Source organism: Hyperoodon ampullatus (assembly GCF_949752795.1).
Source record: "Hyperoodon ampullatus genome assembly, chromosome: 4".
Lineage (NCBI taxonomy): Eukaryota > Metazoa > Chordata > Mammalia > Artiodactyla > Ziphiidae > Hyperoodon > Hyperoodon ampullatus.
This window is the reverse complement of record NC_136917.1, coordinates 145,507,314-145,531,692: the sequence shown is the minus strand read 5'-3', so window position 1 is coordinate 145,531,692 and position 24,379 is coordinate 145,507,314. Positions and strand designations below refer to the sequence as shown.

Sequence of the window (24,379 nt, the reverse complement as noted above, 5' to 3'; positions counted from 1 at the left end):
AAAAAGACTGCAATATATGGATACTTCAATTTTCTCAGTTAACGTGCATACTAAAGTTCAGGTTCTAGGTGTGGAGGCTCTAGACCCAGACTGGGTTTAAATCTAGACTCTACCACTTCCTAGATATCTGATCTTAGGCAGTTATTTCAACTTTCTCTGCCTTGGCTTTCTCTTGCTTAAAATGGGAACATAATAGTACCTTTCTCACAGAGTTGTAATTCAAGTGCTTAAATGGAACCTGGCACATTAGTTATTATTATACATTCTTAGCTGTATATATGTATACTACATGTTAACTATGATTATACATTTTTAAACAAATAAGTATGTTTTACTTTAGTAATCAAAACCCACATATGGCAAAATGAACTAAAGGAAGGCTAGTAATAAATAACAGATACTATAGCTTCAAATGTGGAAAAGAATATTCAAAAAGGGTAAAAATGATACTATTTCAACCTGCGCCTGTTCTATTCCTACTCTATGATATATCCATCCAGAAATCTATCAGAATTTAATTTGTAAAAATGCCTACATCTTTAGCCACACAAAAGAAATAGATTCCCAAATAAGTCATATCACACAGAACTGACTGTTCAAATTCTATTACAAAAAGGCCATTAGTTTAAAAAGATTCCTAGGGTCTTCTCATTTCAAAGCAACAGAACAAAATCCCAGTACCACTAACTCTTTATCAATCCCTTGCATTCTGTTGAAATGGGAACTGCTTTTCACTAAGATTTACAACTTTTACTAACGAAAACACAACTTTGGAGACAAGAAAGAATAGGTCCAAATTACACAAGATAAAAAAAAAGTTTTCAGTCTTACCACATGGCCAAGGTGAGCCTTGAGTTTGCCCCAAAAGTCTCCCCTTTTGGGTATAACTTGGTTTGATGGATATATATCTGACTTTTCCAGGTCTATGTATTGGAAAATTGTGATCGTGTCGATTCTCTCTAAAGTAGAAATTACACAGTTATTATATTCCTAGAATCTTCTATCAGTGATAAACTACCATATTTCAAAAGATGTAAATTCCAGCTCAGATTAATACGTTCATTTTGTACCTTAGTGATGCATTCAGTGTATAATTCTCCTCATAGCTCCAACTTCACTCATTTTTTTCCAAAGAAATTGTTTTTATCTCTCTATTCATTTCAACTGCATTTGGCAGTTATTTATGTATTAAATACCATGCATTAGTCTAGGAAATATTCAAGGGGAGTCTCTGCTCTTTTGATTACACCCCAAATTACACACACACAAGTAATCTGATTACATCTAGCTTTGTGTCGGGTAGCATTTCCTCTAGGCTCTTAAGTTACGTGATTATGTTTACAATCCTAATCAATTATTTTGTCAAAGGTGGTAATTTTTAACAACACTATACTGGCAATTCATTTCTTCCTTATGGGTCATTAACAAATATAATTTTGTGTTTGTTTGCCATATATAAGAAACTTTACACTTGGGTACTTTTCTTTAGTATCTATGTTTAATTAATTCTTCCCTAATGAACTAATATCCAAACCTAATGCAGGCCATTAATTTAAGAAGAAACATATAACAGTATCTACAATTGAATCAGCAATAACTGGGTGGGAAGAAGAGGAAGAAGTGGTAAGCTGGTGATGACTATCTGTTTCTACAAGAATGGAGCCCAGCAGAGAAACAAGGGAGCAGTTAGGAGGCAAATTACAGAAGGAATTATTAACAAAAACTACAAAAAAGAAGAAAACAGGATTGAATGGATATAATAATTGTATTAGGCATACAGAAGTGCTTTGTTATATCTTAATTAGACATTTAATGCCATTTTTGTCTTTTTCCTTGGTGATTAAAACTAATGAAGACCTCATAATTACGGCACCATTTTCCCCTTCACTTTATTATCATAATTCAGAACAAGTCCACTGAACTTGAGTCACAACAGCGCTTCACACTTATCACGCTTGACATTATCTTGCCAAATGACGTGCCAAACCTTGTCTTACCCTCTTGGAGAAAGGGAGCATTGCCTTCTGGGAATTTGAGCAGGTCTGGGTTTGTTAGGCAATGGTTTCTGTGCAGTTGCTGGAAGCTGTACTGATTCAGATAACAGTTCATTCATCAGACTGTATGCTTGTGAGATTCGACGACTATAGTGGTCAGAGAGCAGCAATCTTTAGAGAAAGAATTAAACAACATTTAGTAAAAGAGTCACTTTCAGTTCATATTTCTAGAGGGAACATAGCGTTCAAAGACCACATAGCATTTATTTTCTTCAATGCATTTCAATACAAATTCAAATTTCAAATATCTGAAAACCATTGGGAGGTATTATTAAAGGCATCTGTAGTTATGGCCTTTGGGGTATTTTCAAAATGCACATACATATCTGGATTGTGAGAGGGAGGGGAATAGCAGAAATAAGGTATAAAAATTGAATGGAATAAATAATATTTGAAAGCAAATTCTGAAAAAGGCTATTGGAATCTAATTATTTTCCTTGCAGTTAGCTCCCATAATTTTCTGTTTATCAACAAAAAAGGGACTACTGTGCAAACCAGAATCCCTAAGGCATTATCTACGGCCTTGAGCATGCAAGCAAGAGAGAAATGATCAGGGTGCAACCACCAAAATCACCTGTCTTTTTCGTGCTTCATCTTTTGTCTCAGCCTGATTTCCCTTGAAGTCATGTAAAACTGCACAAGAAATAACCAGTTAGTTCATTACTGTTCAGTTCAAATAATTAAACCATTATGACCCTTGGAAAACATGAAAATTCCACTAATATATTTTAATAGGAAGTTAAACCATAATTTTGTTATTTAGTAAACAGTACAAAACACTGTCATATTTGATGAAGCTTCCTACCCCAGCACAAAATATGAAAATGTTAAATTAAAGCATCATGTAATTAAAATAAAATCCAATTTAATAAATGGAATGCAAAGTCTATTTTAGTAGTTAAACTAATGTATTTTCTCAAAAGGAGAGATCCTTATCAGCTGCATTTAAAATGGAAAATAGGAACATTTTAAGGATGGAGACACCCATACTTTGTACTCTGTCTTATGATTAATCTCACCAAGAGCTTGGTTGATAAAAGCAGAAATGAGTCAGACATTTAAAACCATCACTTTAATGTTTTAAAATGTTCACCAGAAACCTACTATAGTGGGTTCATTGTGACTTGTAAACTCTTCAAAACTTATGCACCACAGGGTAAACTGGCCAACATCAGCTATATATGTCTTATTCCAGAACATTAAGAGTTACTGTTGAATTACTAATGAGGGTAAGTCCTTTCACATACAATTATGTATATAAAAACGTATGTGCAGAAGTGGATTCACTTTCTCAAGGTCCTATACAGTAGTCAACAATAAATTTAAGGTCTTATTGATTTCTGATAAAAATGAAAATGAAAATTCTAATTGCATTAACCCCTCACTAGTTCCATACCTTTACCCAAACAGAAGCTAAAAATAAACAATTATCTGAGATACTGAAGGAGATGTCACAAAGCCTATGAACAAAACAGTCCCAATGCCCTCAGAGTTCACTTATTCTAAATTTGGATACAATTCTAACCATCTGGGGAATCTGCTTGGCTGACAGGGAGGGTGATATGCAAACTCACCCTCAGTGGGGTGGAAGAGCACACATATACACACACATGTAAGATTCTGGTCTTCGAGTAGCCCTGAAGGTCATTACCATGTCCCCAGAGCTATCAACAAAATGTCATCTAACATCAGCATGCTCTCTCCAGACACAGGTAAGTAAATTACACTCTTTAAATAACAGTTCACCTACTTTTGCACCACTTGGTGCTGAAATGTGACAACCTTATCTGGAAAATTCACTTACAGAATATGTTCCCCTCATGATGCTGAAAAAAGATGAAGTGCTATTATATTTTATTTCAGATGACAAAGTAAAAGATAAACTATAATCCAAGTGTAATCTAAATGTGAGTTTCACAGTTACGTAATCATCAAAGTAACATTGCTTTGTTTCACCTTCTGAAGAAAAACACTTCTGACCTGGCCATGGTGATGTCCATAGTCAGGGCTCAGGAAACGAATGTTGACAGCTTAAAGGACAGTTGAAATACACACACAGAAGTGCCACTGTTCTGTTGGTTCATAACTGGACCATACTTTAATAGATTTTTTTGTAGATAACTTATGGATAGAAAATTGATTTTTAAAATAGTGTTACTACACACACAGTTGTTCAACTGCCACTGACTTTCATTGAAAATTAAGGGAGTGACTCCAACTGGTCACCCAACCCCTCGACCTCTTCATTTGGTTAAAATGCTAGAGCCACGGGACTTCCCTGGCTGTCCAGTGGTTAAGACTCTGTGCTCCCAATGCAGGGGGCCCGGGTTCAATCCCTGCTCAGGGAACTCTATCCCACACACAGCAACTAAGAGCCCTCACGCCACAACTAAGACCTGGCGCAGCCAAATAAATAAATTAATTAATTAATAAAAAATAAAATAAAATGCTAGAGCCATAATTAGCCTCAGGGAGAAAAAACACTCTAAGATAGTTCAACAGAACATGGTTTGTAGAATTCCCTGCTACATTTTGTTAAGGTAATTTCTTAACTTTTCCAGGCTTAAGTAAAATGCTGACTTTTCTATCAAACAAAAAAATGCATCCAAATGATGTTAATCCTTTTCTTGAATACTTGCCAGGGAAAAAATTACACATATTCTGTGATAATTCCATTACCCTTGACACTGCAGACTTACTGGGTTGCTCCTGGGGCAGAAAGGATGACGCTCTTGCCCTCTCTTTTCTGCTAGCTGATTCAAGTACTCTGCCATCCTTTCTTTTCGTTTTCTTTTCATCCAGACTTGAATCGCTTTTCTCTCCTTCTCAGTTCTTTGTGGACGTCTACCAGAGGAATGCTGAATCCTAAGAAATTTAACCAGCAGGGCATCACTTGATGTTAAATTTGTTATGGAGATAAAAAGTATCACAACTAAATACTGTTTCTTTGGACTGATTCTGCCCCATCTTGAAGAGTCATACACTCATGATGTCTAATCAACTTGCTACAACCTGTTCCATGAAATCCACTGACAATGATCTCAGGTCACTGACAGCCTCTTCAGTCTTCACCTTACTGCACTTCTCTATAAATTTGGTACAACTGGCTTCTCCTTCCTGCTTTAAACTCTCTCTTACCTGGGTCTTTCTCTAACTCTCAAAACACGATGCAGCCTCTTAAATTGGTGCCTTTCTTCTCTGCTCACCATGAGATATTAATGTCTTTAAAGGTTCTGGTTTGGATTTCTTCACTTATAATCTATTTCTGGACTATCTCAGTCACTTCCAAAACTTATACTACAGAGATGACTTCTAAACTGATGCTTCTCTGGATCTGGCCTCACGTTCGTGCCCAGGCCGCACCTCCCAAGGGCCAACCTGAGCTAACAACCGAGTGTGGAAGGGATGTTGTGGCTGGTCCCGATCTACAGAGACAGGACTCCTCTGATGGGCGATTTTGGCATGATGTCTCACTGCTGACCCAGCTGAAACACGCTTAGAGCTATACTATACTCTGGGATTGCTTACCCAACCCTCTCTCCTTCACAGGCAGGGGTCAGAACTGCATTGGGGTCTGATGCCTCGCCCCACTTCTTATTTTTCCCTTCACAGGCATTTCTCTCAGTAAATCTTTTGTACATCTAATCCCATCTTGGCTTCTACACAAAGAGTACTGAGAGTGGCCCAAAAAAACAGGTGCTGTAGACGGGAATTTGGGGCAGACTCATCACCAAGTATGCGAAGAAGACACCATCCTAACTGGAAGATGGGTCATGCATACAGACGATGTGGCTGATACTGAACACCTGCTTTCCTTCTGAAAGACTGGACTCTTTGTACATGCCAGGCAGAGGGTACACTACCCAACCAGCCCCCAATGAAGCAATAAGCCAAAAGGCATATGTATACCAAAGAAGCATTAATAGAAGAGGCAGCCTCTATTCTATCAGGAACGAGTTGTGGGCCCAGGAAAGGCTACAAGGAAAAACATTTTAACCTAATGTTCCAAGGAAAAGCTGTTTAAAATGTATTCTAAGGGTTCATATTTAGGGTAAAGTACTATGAAATAAATCATTAATCCTTCTAAGAAGAAATAGGATTAAATCTATGTTGTACTCAGGGTGATGAGACCTTGGGAAAACTCAAAGGATACAGATGTGTTATATTAGTTAAATAAACCAGTCTATATATTGGAGGAGGGGGAGGAATGACACACACACCACAAAATGTATTTACAAAGAAAAAAGTCTATTTTAAGCTTTGAATTCGTTTCTTAAAAAATCAGAAAATTAGAAATCAATTAGAAATCAAATACAGGAAAAACAAACTGTAAAAAACACAAATACATGGAGGCTAAACAGTGCACTGCTAAATAACCAAGAGATCACTGAAGAAATCAAAAAAATTAAAAAATACCTAGAAACAAATGACAGCGAAAACACAATGATCCAAAACCTATGGATGCAGCAAAAGCAGTTCTAAGAGGGAAGTTTATAGCAATTCAAGCTCACCTCAAAAAACAAGAAAAACCTCAAATAAACAATCTAACCTTACACCTAAAGCAACTAGAAAAAGAAGAACAAAGAAAACCCAAAGTTAGTAGAAGGAAGGAAATCATAAATATCAGAGCAGAAATAAATGAAATAGAAAAAAAGAAAACAATAGCAAAGATCAATAAAACTAAAAGTTGGTTCTTATAAACAAAATTTATAAACCTTTAGCCAGACTCATCAAGAAAAAAAGGCAGAGAACTCAAATCAATGAAACTAGAAACGAAAAAGGAGAGATTACAACTGACACTGCAGAAATGCAAAGGATCATAACGGACTACTACAAGCAACTGTATGCCAACAGAATGGACAACCTGGAAGAAATGGACAAATTCTTGGAAAGGTATAACTTTCCAAGATTTAACCAGGAAGAATTAGAAAATATAAACAGACCAATCACAGGTAATGAAATTGAGACTGTAATTAAAAATCTTCCAACAAACAAAAGTCCAGGAAGAGATGGCTTCACAGGCGAATTCTATCAAACATTTAGAAAAGAGTTTGAACACCTATCCTTCTCAAACTCTTCCAAAAAATTGCAGAGGAAGGAACACTCCCAAACTTGTCCTACAGGGCCACCATCACCCTGATACCAAAACCAGACAAAGATATCACAGAAAAAGAAAATTAGAGACCAATATCACTGATGAACATAGACACAAAAAATCCTCAACAAAATACTAGCAAAGAGAATCCAGAAACAGATTAAAAAGATCATACACCATGATGAAGTGGGATTTATCCCAGGTATGCAAGGACTCTGCAATATACGCAAAAAAATCAATGTGATACACCATATTAACAAATTAAAGAATAAAAACTGGGCTTCCCTGGTGGCACAGTGGTTAAGAATCTGCCTGCCAATGCAGGGGACACGGGTTCGAGCCCTGGTCCGGGAAGATCCCACATGCTGCGAAGCAGCTAAGCCTTTGTGCCACAACTTAAGCCTGCGCCCTAGAGCCCGCAAGCCACAACTACTGAAGCCCACGCGCCTACGGCCTGTGCTCCACAACAAGAGAAGCCACCGCAATGAGAAGCCTGTGCACCGCAACGAAGAGTAGCCCCTACTTGCCACAACTAGAGAAAACCCACGTGCCACAACGAAGACCCAACATAGCCAAAAATAAATAAATCTATTTTTTAAAAAAAAAGAATAAAAACCATATGATCATCTCAGTATACGCAGGAAAAGCTTCTGACAAAATTCAACACCCATTTATGATAAAAACTTTCCAGAAAGTGGGCACTGGGGGAACCTAACTCAACATAATACAGGCCATATACGATAAACCCACAGCAAACATCATTCTCAATGGTGAAAAACTGAAAGCATTTCCTCTAAGATCAGGAACAAGACAAGGATGTCCACTCTCACCACTCTTATTCAACATACCGTTGGAAGTCCTAGCCACAGCAATCAGAGAAGAAAAAGAAATAAAAGGAATACAACTGGAAAAGAAGAAGTAAAACTGTCACTGTTTGCAGATGACATGATACTATACATAGAAAATCCTAAAGATGGCACCAGAAAACTACTGGAACTAATCAATGAATTTGGTAAGGTTGCAGGATACAACATTAATGCACAGAAATCTCTGGCATTCCTATACACTAACAATGAAAGATCAGAAAGAGAAATTAAGGAAACAATCCCATTTACCATCACAACAAAAAGAATAAAATACCTAGGAATAAACCTACCTAAGGAGGCAAAAGACCTGTACTCAGAAAACTATAAAACACTGATGAAAGAAATCAAAGATGACATTAACAGATGGAGAGATATACCATGCTCCTGGATTGGAAGAGTCAATGCTGTGAAAATGACTATACTGCCCAAAGCAATCTATAGGTTCAATGCAATCCCTATCAAATTACCAATGCCATTTTTCACAGAGCTAGAACGAGAAATTTTACAATTTGTATGGAAACACAAAAGACCCTGAATAGCCAAAGCAATTTTGAGAAAGAAAAACGGAGCTGGAGGAATCAGGCTCCCGACTTCAGACTATACTACAAATCTACAGTAATCAAGACAATATGGTACTGGCACAAAAACAGAAATACAGATCAATGGAACAGGATAGAAAGCCCAGAGATAAACCCACACACATATGGTCACCTTATCTTTGACAAAGGAGGCAAGAATATACATGTAGAAAAGACAGCCTTTTCAATAAGTGGTGCAGGGAAAACTGGACAGCTACATGTAAAAGAATGAAATTAGAACACTCCCTAAAACCATACACAAAAATAAACTCAAAATGGATTAAAGACCTAAATGTAAGGCCAGACACTATAAAACTCTTAGAAGAAAACATAGGCAGAACACTCTAGGACATAAATCACAGCAAGATCCTTATTGACCCACCTCGTAGAGTAATGAAAATAAAAACAAAAATAAACAAATGGGACCTAATGAAGCTTAAAAGCTTTTGCACAACAAAGGAAACCATAAACAAGATGAAAAGACAACCCTCAGAATGGGAGAAAATATTTGCAAATGAAGCAACTGACAAAGGATTAATCTCCAAAATATACAGCAGCTCATGTAGCTCAATATTAAAAAAAAAACCCAATCCAAAGATGGACGGAGAACCTAAATAGACATTTCTCCAAAGAAAATGTACAGATGGCAAACAAATACATGAAAAGATGCTCTCAACATCACTAATCATTAGAGAAATGCAAATCAAAACCACAGTGAGGTATCACCTCACACCGGTCAGAATAGCTATCATCAAAAAATCTAAAACAATAAATGCTGAAGAGGGTGTGGAGAAAAGGGAACCCTCCTGCACTGTTAGTGGGAATGTAAATTCATACAGCCACCATGGAGAACAGTATGGAGGTTCCTTAAAAAACTAAAAATAGAACTACCCTATGACCCAGCAGTCCCACTACTGGGCATATACCCTGAGAGAACCATAATTCAAAAAGAGTCTTGGACCACAATGTTCATTGCAGCTCTATGTGCATAGAGTCCTAAGTGTCCATCGACAGATAAATGGATAAAGAAGATGTGGCACATATATACAATGGAATATTACTCAGCCATAAAAAGGAACTAAACTGAGTTATCTGTAGTGAGGTGGACGGACCTAGAGTCTGTCATAGAGGGAAGTAAGTCAGAAAAAGAAAAACGAATACCATATGCTAATGCATATATATGGAATCTAAGAAAGCAGTACTGATGAATCAAGTGGCAGGGCAGGAATAAAGATGCAGACGTAGAGAATGGACTTGAGGACACAGTTGGGGAAGGAGAAGCTGGGATGAAGTGAGAGAGTAGTGCTGACATACATACACTACCAAATGTAAAACAGATAGCTAGTGGGAAGCTGCTGCATAGCACAGGGAGATCAGCTCGATGTTTTGTGACCACCTAGAGGGGTGGGATAGGGAGGGTGGGAGGGAAGCTCAAGAGGGAGGGGATATAGGGATATATATATACATATAGCTGATTCACTTTGTTGTACAGCAGAAACTAACACAACATTGTAAAGCAATTATATGCCAATAAAGAGGTAAAAAAATCACATAAAATATGGTCAATTTTAAATATTCTTGAACCATAAACATTTTAAGCAGGTTGAAAATGAATTATTCAATGATTACCTGGAGATGCTCCTCGCCTGTTGTTCTGTTAAGCCAAGCTCTTCACTGGAAACTCCATCTTTTGTTATAAGGTCATTGATAATGTCTGCAATATCAGTCAGTTCACTCATCTGGAGTGGATCTACTGAAACACTTCATTCCCAAATGCAGTATGAGAGACATAAATCAGTATCTACAACTTAATTACATTAAGCAAAAATGAACATGTAAAACTATGCTCTCCAAGAGTATAAATGACCACATAAAATGATAAACATATAACTAATTTCCTTCTGTTGCTTTAATTCCAGTAATCCTCGGTGGAAAAGCCTCATCATCAGTAATTGATAACTTCATATGCACTCTCAAAGGAGCAAACATAAGGCCTAGGGGACAATTGGGACAACTACGACAACAACCTGTCCTGCCTATTGAAATATAATACATACTTAGTAAAAGAAAATGTAGCAAATATAAGCTACTGTATTCTAATTACCTATGCTGAACAGTAAGGGATACAATATAACAATCCTCAGTTTCTTAAAACAGGAGGCCCCACCCTGGGGCTGTGGACCACTACCCTGCTACCGGTCCGTGGACTGTTAGGAACAGGGCCACACAGCAGGAGGTGAGCGGTGGGTGAGCGAGAAGCTTCATCTGCCACTTCCCACTGCTCCCATTACTACCTGAACAATACCCATCCCCCAGCCCTGACGTCTGTGGAAAAACTGTCTTCCAAGAAACGGGTCCCTGGTGCCAAAAAGGTTGGGGACTGCTATCTTAAAACACCCCATTCCCAATGTGAATTACCTTCCTTTAATCCACAAAAAATATGTAGTGTAGAAGTTTACATACATATGAACAACAAAATTTCCAGAACACATAATTTATACTTAACTTTAAGTAAAACTGTGAATTAATTCTTAAGATATTTACCTCTCAAATAATTCATCACTGTTATTCACACCTTAAAAAAAAGCAACATTACTATTAATAAAAATTTCAGGTCAGTTATTTTTTCTATTTTCGATTATTAACCTGATCTAGAGATTATATATACAGAAACTGAAATATTTTTAAACCTCCATTTGGTAGTGAATATTGTCCACATTTTAAGATTATTACTTTTCTATCCAGAGTACTCTGAATAATTCATTTTAGGAGGTACAATCTTTCTTTGCTTCATACACAGTTTAGAATACTGGAGTGAGATTTACTAAAAAAAACAAAAAACAAAACTTCTGATGATCTAACAGGAATACTTTTGGGAAAATATCTAATTTAACTCCAAGAGCCTTTACTTGGAAGAATATGCCCCAAAGAATAATTTTTAAACCTTGTCCAATATTAACAACACGTCTTTAAAGCAAAACACTTGGTCTACTCAATTTTCTGTATGTTTAACCCTCAAAGAGAATTGAGTTAATACAGGGAAAAGTGTCCTGGCATCTCTTGTCAAAAACACTTCCTTGTTAAGATTTTCTTATACTAAGATAAATCCACCCTGCCTCTAAGACTTAGAACATCCACATTGTTTTTTTTTTTTTTTGGTTTAAGGTCCATGTTCATCATGTCCTTTATTATATCATCCATTCTCACGTGTTTTTAATATTAAAACAATTTTGCTTTCTTAAGCACATGTTGTTTTGTTTGTTAATCCTCAAATCAAGGATTTTACATTATCTTTGCTCTCAGAGTCTGGTCCTTTGCAAGTTCTTCGATACTGGTGTACATATAGGCTAACGAGATATAAAAGATCTAAGAAATGAAACAGATTCCTTTCATCAAAAGGCAGAGAAGTGTTATATTCAAATAACTACTTTTGAAAGTAGTTACATAGGAAGATTCTATCCTTACTTCATTTTCAAACCATTTTTGGAACTTTTTCTTTGGGACAGGCTTCACAATTTACTAAACACAATGGATCAGCTTCATTCCTTGATAGTCACAATTCCTTTTTAAAAAAAATTCCAAACAGTGACACTCAGCCTGATCATCTAATTCACTTATCAGAAACACCTCTGAATAACTTATGGCTGTTAACAAAAATTAAATTCATTCTCAGTGACTAAATTATTTGGCACTGATAAGAACACTCAGAAGAATTTGCTAAGAAGTGAAAGTCAATTTCAAAAGAGTAAATTTGAGCTATTTGTGAGCACTAGAAGTAAAGGAATGACTGCACATCTTTCCAAGAAGCCAACCTTGGAGAAGAAAACACCCATTAGGGCATCTAAATTCTGCACTTCTAAAAAAATACTAATTAGGTTTCTTTTTTAATTTATAATTAAACATTGAATACTAGAGAAAAAACATTTTTATTTATCCATCTTGACATGTGTTATGACATTTGTTGACACTTCTCCTTGTTTTTTCCTCTTGCCTTAGAGTTTAAGAAGCTATTACAATCCTGAATGAATCTTCGCCTTAACCTGGTACTCTCAATTTCTCTTCTCCTAGTACTTTCTTTTCTTCTGCCTTTAAACATAAGAGTTTATATTTATCCCCAACTCGAAATGATCTTTGACTTCATTTCATTTATCTCATTTCTATCTTCATTCTTCTCATTTCCTTTTACTGTCAGAATTCTTAAGTTGCCTATACTTACAGCTTCTGGAGTCTGTCTTCGTCCCCAACCTGCCTTCTTCTACCCTTGATATTACACTGAAAGTCCTCTAGTCTTTAAAAAAAACTCAGTCTTCATTCTTGACTTTCTGGCGGCTTGTGAAACTGTTAGCCACTCACTTTTTCTTGAAAATCCCTTTACCAGAGTCTGCTCATCCATTTCCCTCACTTGAGGCGGGGGCTCCCCTTGCTCTCTAATGGGTGGCATTTCACAGGTTGGTCCTCAGCTTTTCTCCTTTTTCCATCTTTCTTGCAGAAAACTGATGCACTCTCTAAGTCTTAACTATATAATTAGGTAAAAGGCTCTTACATCTGTTTATTAAGCCTAAAGCTCTCAGCAAGCTCTACTTCCTTATCAAAAACTAGATCCTAAATATGACATGGCCCTGCATCTCCTTAAATGCTACATGTGGTCCGAAGGTGCCCTAGAGTTTGATGTTAAGACCTGGTGATATCCTTGCTCTTAGTCTGACAATGCTAACCAGCCATTCACGTTCTCCTTCCTTTCCAACCACTTAGTCAGTGAGTATCATCAGCTGCCTATTCAGAATGTCTCTTGTTTCTGCTCCTTTCCCACAACACTGCCCAGGCCCTCATCACTGCACAGGTCAGATTAATTTAACAGTTCACTAACTGACCCAGGCCTCCATCCTAGTCTTCCTCCTAACCTCCACTGCTCAGAATTTACCAATGTTTCCCAAGTACAAAATGGAGTTTAGACTTCTCAGATACAGCTAGAACCCACTGAAGCCTCTTTAACCTCATTTCTCAATTCTCCCCCCACCCATAAGAGGGAAGAGGAAAGATACTGGTAACCAAGAACCTATAGGAATCAAACAGATTCTCAGCTAATTGCTCTATCTATAGTACTTAATCCTCACAGCAACTCTATGAAGTAAAAATGACTATCCCCATGTGATGATGACTGAAATACAAACAGAATCTAGAAAGAACTTAGAGAAAAAAATTACAAAGTTTAAACCAGCTTCTTAATAGCTTTTGTTTAAATAACAGCAATGTCATTTAAAAATAGCATTTCTTAACTGATTATATTAAGTTAATAATGGTAATAAAACATACTGTAAACATTCAGTAGAATCATCATTATTGACCATAAATGTCTGAGGGCAAAAAAAAAATTTAAAGCCACTGTTAGTGGTCTAACTGTGATACTTAGTATGCCCTGCTATTTATATGACACAAAGTATTTGTTAGGACCAAGGAATAGCATTTTGAATTGCCAGCTGCAAATGGAACGGAATGAACAGTGGCACTGAACTTGTCTAAGGCTCAATATCCTCAACTGTAAAACGGGGATAATAATGGTAGCTACGTCACAGGTCAGGCTTACACCAGGGTCAATGCATGTAAAACAACAATGCCTGGCACATAGCAGAGGCTCAATAAATTACAGCTATTATTTTGTTTTCAAATCAAAACTCTCACAGTTGACAGAGTTGGAATTTCTTAATTTTTACAAAAATCAAATATTATAGTGTTATAGTATAATATACCAGTATAATAGTATAATACTTCAGCTGCAATGTATTTAACAGTAATAAGTTACACAGAGATATGACACATGCTTGCAGTGTATCTTATGAAGGTGACAAGATGACGTAGCTCTTCATGTGAATAGCACAATTTTTAACATCCCTTTCCCGAAACTTATAAGTATTGCAAAATGGCTTCACGAATCCTTCACAACTATATTCCTAGTAGGTACTCTTCAGTAAGAGTATTGGAAAATAAGAGTAAATGAAAAAAGTTAAGAACGATACCAGGAGAAGTCAAATTCTGGTCACTGGAAAGGCTGACAGCTGAATCGGCAGAAGGAAGCACACAGGTTTTCCGACTAGGATGGGTTTCCGTTACTGAAATCTGTTCGTTGTCCCTTTGATCTTCTTTATTCATATGAGTCAGGAAATGCACTATCCATAGTATATATTACAGTTAAAAGAAAACAGTAGAAAAAAATCACATGGGAAAGACATAGCACTTAGCTAACACTTCCACATGGCAACAGACACATTAGAAGTTTACAACATATTATTCTGATAGCTTTCTATTTACCCCATAATAAAATAATTTAATACAATATTTAAAGTTTAAACTCCCTCATGGTTAAAAAAAAAACTATTAAAGTTACTATCAACTTCAGATTGAGCTACAGTGGATAGGCCCATGCCCTGTTATAAAACAAAGGAGAAATGCTAAATTAAAAAAACAAAACAAAAAAGATTCATACACAACCAAGACCTGTAAATAAAGAAATCTTCTGGTGCCATAAAAGCAAAAAGAATTCAAAGCTGGGCAATAAATGGACAATGATGCTGGCATAGTCCACGGAGGAACAGGAGACGTGGTTTCTGCAGACTGCAGTGAGGGGAACTGAGCTACCTTCCTATGGCTCAGAGTGCTGAAGGACAGTTCTGTCCATAAAATGTGGATAAGAGGGCTTCCCTGGTGGCACAGCAGTGAAGAATCCGCCTGCCAACGCAGGGGACATGGGTTTGAACCCTGGTCTGGGAAGATCCCACATGCCGTGGGACAACTAAGCCTGTGCGCCACAACTACTGAGCCTGCGTTCTAGAGTCTGAGAGCCACAACTACTGAAGCCCATGCGCCTAGATCCCGTGTTCTGCACCAAGAGACGCCACTGCAATGAGAAGCCTGCACACCACAACAAAGAGTAGCCCCCGCTCTCTGCAACTAGAGAAAAACCCATGCGCAGCAACGAAGACCCAACGCAGCCAAAAACAAATAAAATTTTTAAAAAATGAAGATAAGAAAAACTCTGCCCTAAAAAAGCAGCAAAGAAGTTTTCTATCTCTGTGGATAGTGGATGGGACAAAAATAAAAGTCAACTCTGAGAAATAGAAACCCCTGTCTTGCTACAGGCAAATGTGGGATCTGAATTTATACTATCTATGTAGTACAGCAACTCCAAGCCAAAAAAATATATATATAAACTTGTCCCCATTTTTTTATACTTCAGTAACAGCAAGAAGTAAATATAAAACCACTCCAAAGAAAAACATATACAACCTAGCAGAACCACCCCTTGCAAAATAAGCTCATGATAAAAAATTAAAACTCACACAAAGAAAGAAGCAACCCTGAGGACAGTATATAGATTTCACAATTGAGAATATGCACACAAGAAATAAAATAACCTGAAAGGGCATAAAATATTACTAAAATAATTAAATTGATGAAATAAGGTATAGAAACCACAATAAAAGAACAGGACAGAGTATATCCAAAGAACAGATAGATTTGAAAAACAAACAAAACTCCTAGACATTAAGAATGTAGTCACCAAAATTAAAATCCTACAGCAAAGGAGACACAGCAGAAGAGAGAATTCGTAAACTAAGAGAGAGAGATCTGAGGAAACATCCTGAGCACATCACTGAGAGATAAAAAGGTGGAAATTAAGAAGTGATTAAAAGACAAGAAATAGACTGAGAAGTTCCAACATACCTCTAACAATTGTTTTAGAAAACAGAACAGAAAGAATGGGGAAGAAGCAATACTCCAAAAGAAATCAGATGAAAAAGTCCCAGTGTTAAATCTGCAAATCATTCCTCCCAGGCTGGTCTCCTGTCCTCCAAAGCCCCCTCCAGGTGGCGTGGGTCCTGGGGGCGTAGGAGGGAGACCCGGGGAGATCAGGAGAGGCAGGCAGGAGAGGCCCTCTGGGACCGGAGGAGCAGCAGAGGAGAGGAGGGCGTCTGCCCCACCCACTTGATGTGGGTCCTGAGCATTGGCCCTGCCCACCACCCAAACCTCACCCTTGCTTAGGACCCACCCTCCACAGCCAAGGCCTTTTCCCTGTTTTTTTTTTTTTCTTCTTTTCTTTTCTTTTTCCCTCTTTTCCTTCCTCTTTTTTTACTATTGTGGTACTGTTGTACCTTCTGGTTGTTGATTCAACTATATTTTCATTTTTATATTCTTTCTAACATATCTGTTAGTTTCCTAGTCTAATTTTATTTTTTACTGTGTTATTGTTCTCTCTTTTTTTTTTTTTTTTTTTTTTTTTGCCACCACATGTGGCTTGTGGGATCTTGGTTCATGAGCGGGGAGGTCAGGCTGAAGCTCCTGCAGTGGGAGCTCCATGTCGGAACCACTGGACTAACAGAGAACCTCAGACCCCAGGGAATATTCATTGGAGTGAGGTCTCACGGAGGTCCTCATCTCAGCACCAACACCCAGCTCTACCCAACAGCCTATAAGCTCCAGTGTTGGAAGCCTCAGGCCAAACAACCAGTAAGACAGAAACACAATCCCACTTATAAAAAAAAAAAAAAATGAGATGGCAAAAAAATATGTCACAGATGAGGGAGCAAGGTAAAAACCTACAACACCAAATAAATGAAGAGGAAATAGGCAATCTACCTGTAAAAGAATTCAGAGTAATGATAGTAAAGATGATCCAGAATCTGGAAGTAGAATGGAGGCACAGATTGAGAAAATATAAGAAATGTTTAACAGTGATCTAGAAGATCTAAAGAACAAACAAACACAGATGAACAACATAATAACTGAAATGAAAAACACATTAGAAGGAATCAATAAAAGAATAACTGAGGCAGAAGAACAAATAAGTGAGCTGGAAGACAAAATGGTAGAAATAACTGCCAAGGAGCAGAATAAAGAAAAAAAAATGAAAAGAATTGAAGACACCCTCAGAGACCTCTGGGAAAACACTAAACGCACCAACATTCTAATTATAGGGGTCCCAGAAGAAAAAGAGAAAAAGAAAGGGTCTGAGAAAACATCTGAAGAGATTATAGTCAAAAACTTCCCTAACATGGGAAAGGAAAGAGTCACCCAAGTCCAGGAAGCCCAGAGAGTCCCATACAGCATTAACCCTAGGAAAAACACAACAAGACACACATTACTCAAAAGAACAAAAATCAAATTCAAAGAAGATATATTAAAAGCAGCAAGGGAAAAACAAAAAATAACATATAAAGGAATCCCCATAAAGTTATCAGCTGATTTTTCAGCAGAAACTCTGCAGGCCAGAAGGGAGCGGCAGGATATACTTAACATGATGAAAGACAAAAACCTGCAACCAAGATTACTCTACACATTAAGGATCTCATTCAGATTTGAGGGAGAAATCAAAAGCTTTTCAGACAAGCAAAAGCTAAGAGAATTCAGCACCACAAAACCAGCTTTACAACAAATGCTAAAGAAACTTCTCTAGGCGGGAAACACAAGAGCAAAAAAAGACCCACAAAAACAAACCCAAAACAAGTAAGAAAATGGTAACAGGAAGATACATATGGATAATAACCTTGAATGTAAATGGATTAAATGCCCCAACCAAAAGACACAGACTGGCTGAATGGATACAAAAACAAAACCCATATATATGCTGTCTACAAGAGACCCACTTCAGACCTAGGGACACCTATGGACTGAGGGGAAGGGATGGAAAAAGATATTCCATACAAATGGAAATCAAAAGAAAGCTGGAGTAGCAATACTCGTGTCCAATAAAATAGACTTTAAAATAAAGACTATTAACAAGAGACAAAGAAGGACACTACATAATGATCAAAGGATCAATCCAAGAAGATATAACAATTATAAATGTTTACGAACCCAAAATAGGAGTACCTCACAACATAAGGCAAATGCTAACAACCACGAAAGGAAAATGACAGTAACACAATAATAGAAGGGGACTTTAACACACCATTTAAACCACAACACACCACTTAAACCAATGGACAGATCATCCAAAAAAAAATAAATAAGGAAACACAAGCTTTAAGTGACACAAAAGACCAGATAGATTTAATCGATATTTATAGAACATTCCACCCAAAAGTGGCAGAATACACTTTCTTCTCAAGTGCACATGGAACATTCTCCAAGACAGATCACACCTTGGGTCACAAATAAAGCCTTGGTAAATTTAAGAAAACTGAAATCATACCAAGCATCTTTGCTGACCACAATGCTATGATATTGCAAATGAATTACAGGAAAAAACACTGTAAAAAACACAAATATATGGAGGCTAAAGAGTGCGCTAGTAAATAACCAAGAGATCACTGAAGAAATCAACAAAGAAATAAAACAATACACGCAAACAAATGACAATGAAAACACGACGACCCAAAAACCAATGGGAGGCAGCAAAAGCAGTTCCAAGAGGGAAGTTTATAGCAATTCAATCTCACCTCAAGAAACAAGAAAAATCTCAAATGAACAATCTAACCCTACACTTAAAACAACTAGAGAGAGCTTCCCTGGTGGTGTAGTGGTTGAGAGTCTGCCTGCCGATGCAGGGGACAGGGGTTTGTGCCCGGGTCCAGGAAGATCCCACATGCCGCGGAGCGGCTAGGTCCGTGGGCCATGGCCGCTGAGCCTGCACGTCCAGAGCCTGTGCTCCGCAACGGGAGAGGCCACAACAGTGAGAGGCCTGTGTACCGAAAAAAAAAACCAAACAAACAAAGAAACAACTAGAGAAAGAAGAACAAAGAAAACCCAAACTCTGTAGAAGGAAAGAAATCATAAAAATCAGAGCAGAAATAAATGAAATAGAAACAAAGAAAACAATAGCAAAGATCAATAAAACTAAAAGCTGCTTCTTTGAAAAGATAAACAAAATTGATAAACCCTTATCCAGACTCATCAAGAAAAAGGGAGAGGACGCAAATCGATAAAATTACAAATGAAAAAGGAGAAGTCACAACAGACACCTCAGAAATACAAAGGAATATAAGAGACTACCAGAAACAACTATGTCAATAAAATGGACAACCACGAAGAAATGGACAAATTCTTGGAAAGCTACAGTTTTCCAAGGCTGAACTAGGAAGAATTAGAAAATATAAACAGACCTATCATAAGTAATGAAATTGAAACTGTAATTAAAAATCTTCCAACAAACAAAAGTCCAGGACCAGATGGCTTCACAGGTGAATTCTAGCAAACATTTACAGAAGAGCTAACACCAATCCTTCTCAAACTCTTGCAAAAAATTGCAGAGGAAGAAACACTCCCATTTTCATTCTACGAAGCCACCATCACCCTGACACCAAAACCAGAAAAATATATCACAAAATAAGAAAACTATAGACCAATCACTGATGAACATGGATGCAAAAATCCTGAACAAAACACTAGCAAACAGAATCCAACAGCACATTAAAAGGATCATACACCATGATCAAGTGGGATTTATCCCAGGGATGCAAGGATTCTGCAATATATGCAAATCAATCAATGTGATAACACCACATTAACAAGTTAAGGAATAAAAACCATAAGATCATCTCAATAGATGCAGAAAAAGCTTCTGACAAAATTCAACATGCATTTATGATTAAAAACTTTCCAGAAAGTGGGCACTGGGGGAACCTACCTCAACATAATAAAGGCCATATATGACAAACCCACAGCAAACATCATACTCAATGGGGAAAAACTGAAAGTATTTTCACTAAGATCAGGAACAAGACAAGGATTTCCACTCTTACCACTTTTTTTTTTTTTTGCGGTACGTGGACCTCTCACTGTTGTGGCCTCTCCCGTTGCGGAGCACAGGCTCCGGACGCGCAGGCTCAGCGGCCATGGCTCACGGGCCCAGCCGCTCTGCGGCATGTGGGATCTTACCAGACCGGGGCACGAACCCATGTCCCCTGCATCGGCAGGTGGACTCTCAACCACTGCGCCACCAGGGAAGCCCCTCTCACCACTTTTATTCAACATAGTTTTGGAAGTCCTAGCTACGGCAATCAGAGAAGAAAAAGAAAGGGAATACAAATTGGAAAAGAAGAAGTAAAACTGTCATTGTTTGCGGATGACATGATACTACAGATAGAAAATCCTAAAGATGCCACTAGAAAACTACTAGAACTAATCAATGAATTTGGTAAGGTTGCAGGATACAACATTAATGCACAGAAATCTCTGGCATTCCTATACACCAACAACAAAATATCAGAAAGAGAAATTAAGGAAACAATCCCATTTACCATCGCAACAAAAAGAATGAAATATCTAGGAAGAAACCTGCCAAAGGAGGCGAAAGACTTGTACTCAGAAAACTACAGAACACTGATGAAAGAAATCAAAGACAAAATAAATAGATGGAGGGATATACCATGTTCTTGGATTGGAAGAATCAATATTGTGAAAATGACTATACTACCTAAAGCAATCTACAGATTCAATGCGATCCCTATCAAACTGCCAATGGCATTCTTCACAGAATTAGAACAAAAAATGTTACAATTCATATGGAAACACAAAAGACCCCAAATAGTCAAAGCAATCTTGAGAAAGAAAAACGGAGTTGGAGGAATCAGGCTCTCCGACTTCAAACTATACCACAAAGCTACAGTAATCAAGACAGTATGGTCCTGGCACAAAAACAGAAATATAGATCAATGGTACAGGATAGAGTGCCCAGAGATAAACCACTGCACATATGGTCACCTAATTGACAACAAGGGAGGCAAGAACATACAATGGAGAAAGGACAGCCTCTTCAATAAGTGGTGCTGGGAAAACTGGACAGGTACATATAAAAGAATGAAATTAGAACACTCCCTAACACCATACACAAAAATAAACTCCATGGGGCTTCCCTGGTGGAGCAGTGGTTGGGAGTCCGCCTGCCGATGCAGGGGACACGGGTTTGTGCCCCGGTCCGGGAAGATCCCGCATGCCGTGGAGCGGCTGGGCCCGTGAGCCATGGCCGCTGGGCCTGTGCGTCCGGAGCCTGTGCTCCGCAACGGGAGAGGCCGCAGCGGTGAGAGGCCCGTGTACCGCAAAAAAAAAAAAAAAAAAAAAAAAAAACTCCAAATGGATTAAAGACCTAAATGTAAGACCAGGCACTATAAAACTCTTAGAGGAAAACAAAGGAAAAACACTCTTTGACATAAACCACAGCATGATTTTTTTGACCCACCTCCTAGTTTAACAGAAATAAAAACAAACAAAAAAACCAAATGGGACCTAATTAAGCTTAAAAGCTCTTGCACAGCAAAGGAAACCATAAACAAGACAAAAGAACAACCCTCAGAATGGGAGAAAATATTTGCAAATGAAACAACAGACAAAGGATTAATCTCCAAAATATACAAACAGCTCATGGAGATCAATACCAAAAAAACAAAAAATCCAATTAAAAAATGGGCGGAAGACCTAAATAGACATTTCACCAAGAAAGACATAGAGCTGGCCAAGAGGCACATGGAAAGATTCTCAACATCACTAATTATTAGAGAAATGCAAATCAAAACTACAATGAGGTATCACCTCATGCCTGTCAGAATGGCTATTATCAAAAAGTCTAGAAACAATAAATGCTGGAAATGGTGTGGTGAAAAGGGAACCCTCCTGCACTGTTGGTGGGAATGTAAATTGATACAACCACTACGGAAAACAGTATGGAGTTTCCTTAAAAAACTAAAAATAGAACTACCATATGACCCAGCAATCTCACTACTGGGCATATACCTTGAAAATACCATAATAAAAAAAGACATGTACCACAAGGTTCACTGCAGCACTATTCACAATAGCTAGGACATGGAACCAACCTAAATGTCCATCCACAGATGAATGGATAAAGAAGATGTGGCACATATATACAATGGAACATTACTCAGCCATAAAAAGAAACAAAATTGAGTTATTTGTAGTAAGGTGGATGGACCTAGAGTCTGTCATACAAAGTGAAGTACGTCCGGAAGAGAAAAACAAATACCATATTCTAACGCATATATATGGAATCTAAAAAAAAAAAAAAAAAAAAGGTACCGATGAACCTAGTTTCAGGGCGGGAATAAAGATGTGCACATAGAGAATGGACTTGAGGACACGGGGTGGGAGGGGGAAGTTGGGCAAAATGAGAGTAGCATCGACATATATACACTACTGAACGTAAAATAGATAGCTACTGGGAAGCAGCAGCATAGCCCAGGGAGATCAGTTCAGTGCTTTGCGATGACCTAGAGGGGTGGGACAGGGAGGATGCGAGGGAGGCTCAAGAGGGAGGGGATATGGGGACATATGTATGCATATGGCTGACTCGCTTTGGTGTACAACAGAAACTAATACAGTATTGTGAAGCAATTATACTCCAATAAGGATCTATTAAAAAAATAAAACAATCATTCCTACCCAGACAAAGTGTATCAAAAATGCAAAATAAACCAAACATAAAGAGGAAAACTTTAAAAGGAATAAGAGATTAAAAAACAGCAATTAGACAGACAGCACATAGGTATTATAAACTCAGCAATTAGAGATGTCAGTGGAAAATGGAGTAATATCTTTAAAATGCTGAGGGAAAATAAGCATCAATCTAGAATTCTGTACTTGGCTATAAGCCATCACTCACATTTGTAGTAAAATTAAAACTATTTTCAAAGACTGGGAGAACTTGCTACTAACAGACTCTAGTTCAAAGAACTAATAAAGGAAGGAAGAAGAGAACAATCCTCGAAGAAGTGGATGCAAGAAGCAATAATGGCACAGAATAGAAAATGCCAGAGTGCATCTCAGGCAATAGGGACAAGTGTTATTTGATGAAACTTGTGTTTTGGTTTCATATATTTATTGTTTACATATGTACACTCTTCAATTAACAACTTTTTTCAAAAGAGAAGCAACTGAGGGGGAAAGAAACTGGCAAACATGCTGATAAATTCAAATTAGTATTTACTTAAAAAAATACAAGACAGTGCAGTTAAGAATCCACCTGCCAATGCAGGGGCCACGGGTTCAAGCCCTGGTCCGGGAAGATCCCACATGCCACAGAGCAACTAAGCCCATGCACCACAACTACTGAGCCTGCGCTCTAGAGCCCACGAGCCACAACTATTGAGACCGTGAGCCACAACTACTGAAGCTTGCATGCCTAGAGCCCATGCTCTGCAACAAGAGAAGCCACCACAATGAGAAGCCCGCACACGGGAACAAAGAGTAGCCCCTGCTTGCCACAACTAGAGAAAGCCCGGACACAGCAACAAAGGCCCAACCTAGCCAAAAATAAATAAATTAAAACAAAAAAAAACGTTTAACAACAACAACAGCAAAAATACAAAACAAAGGAGACTAAGTGGGTGGGTTAAAAACAAGGTAGAACAAAAATACTAGATAACATTATCAGAGAAAATGTGAAAAGGCATATCAGTGTTAAAAGTCTAAAGTCCTTATATTGTTTGGGAGGTAAATATATTCATCTCAACACTCAACTCTGAATGTTGAAAACTGAAGAATAATCACTAGGAGATTAAAAATAGAATGTATAGGGCCTCCCTGGTGGCGCAGTGGTTGAGAGTCCGCCTGCCGATGCAGGGGATACGGGTTCGTGCCCCGGTCTGGGAGGATCCCATATGCCGCGGAGCGGCTGGGCCCGTGAGCCATGGCTGCTGAGCCTGCGCATCCGGAGCCTGTGCTCCGCAACGGGAGAGGCCACAACAGTGAGAGGCCCGCGTACCACAAAAAAAAAAAAAAAAAAAAAAAAAAAAAAAAAAAAAAAAAATAGAATGTATAATTTCTAAACAAATAGGGAAA

General features: G+C 37.9%; 1 protein-coding gene across 1 annotated transcript in view; it reads right to left on the bottom strand.

Moving 5' to 3' along the window:
- CPLANE1 (ciliogenesis and planar polarity effector complex subunit 1) overlaps window positions 1-24,379 on the bottom strand; it is a gene marked incomplete at its 5' end in the record, with an annotated part of 139,460 nt that overhangs the window by 28,322 nt on the left and 86,759 nt on the right. The window contains 7 exon segments of the mRNA XM_079703531.1: window positions 832-959; window positions 1,998-2,165; window positions 2,629-2,687; window positions 4,754-4,919; window positions 10,223-10,354; window positions 11,138-11,168; window positions 14,608-14,757. Coding sequence (XP_079559657.1) covers window positions 832-959; window positions 1,998-2,165; window positions 2,629-2,687; window positions 4,754-4,919; window positions 10,223-10,354; window positions 11,138-11,168; window positions 14,608-14,757 — 834 coding nt within the window.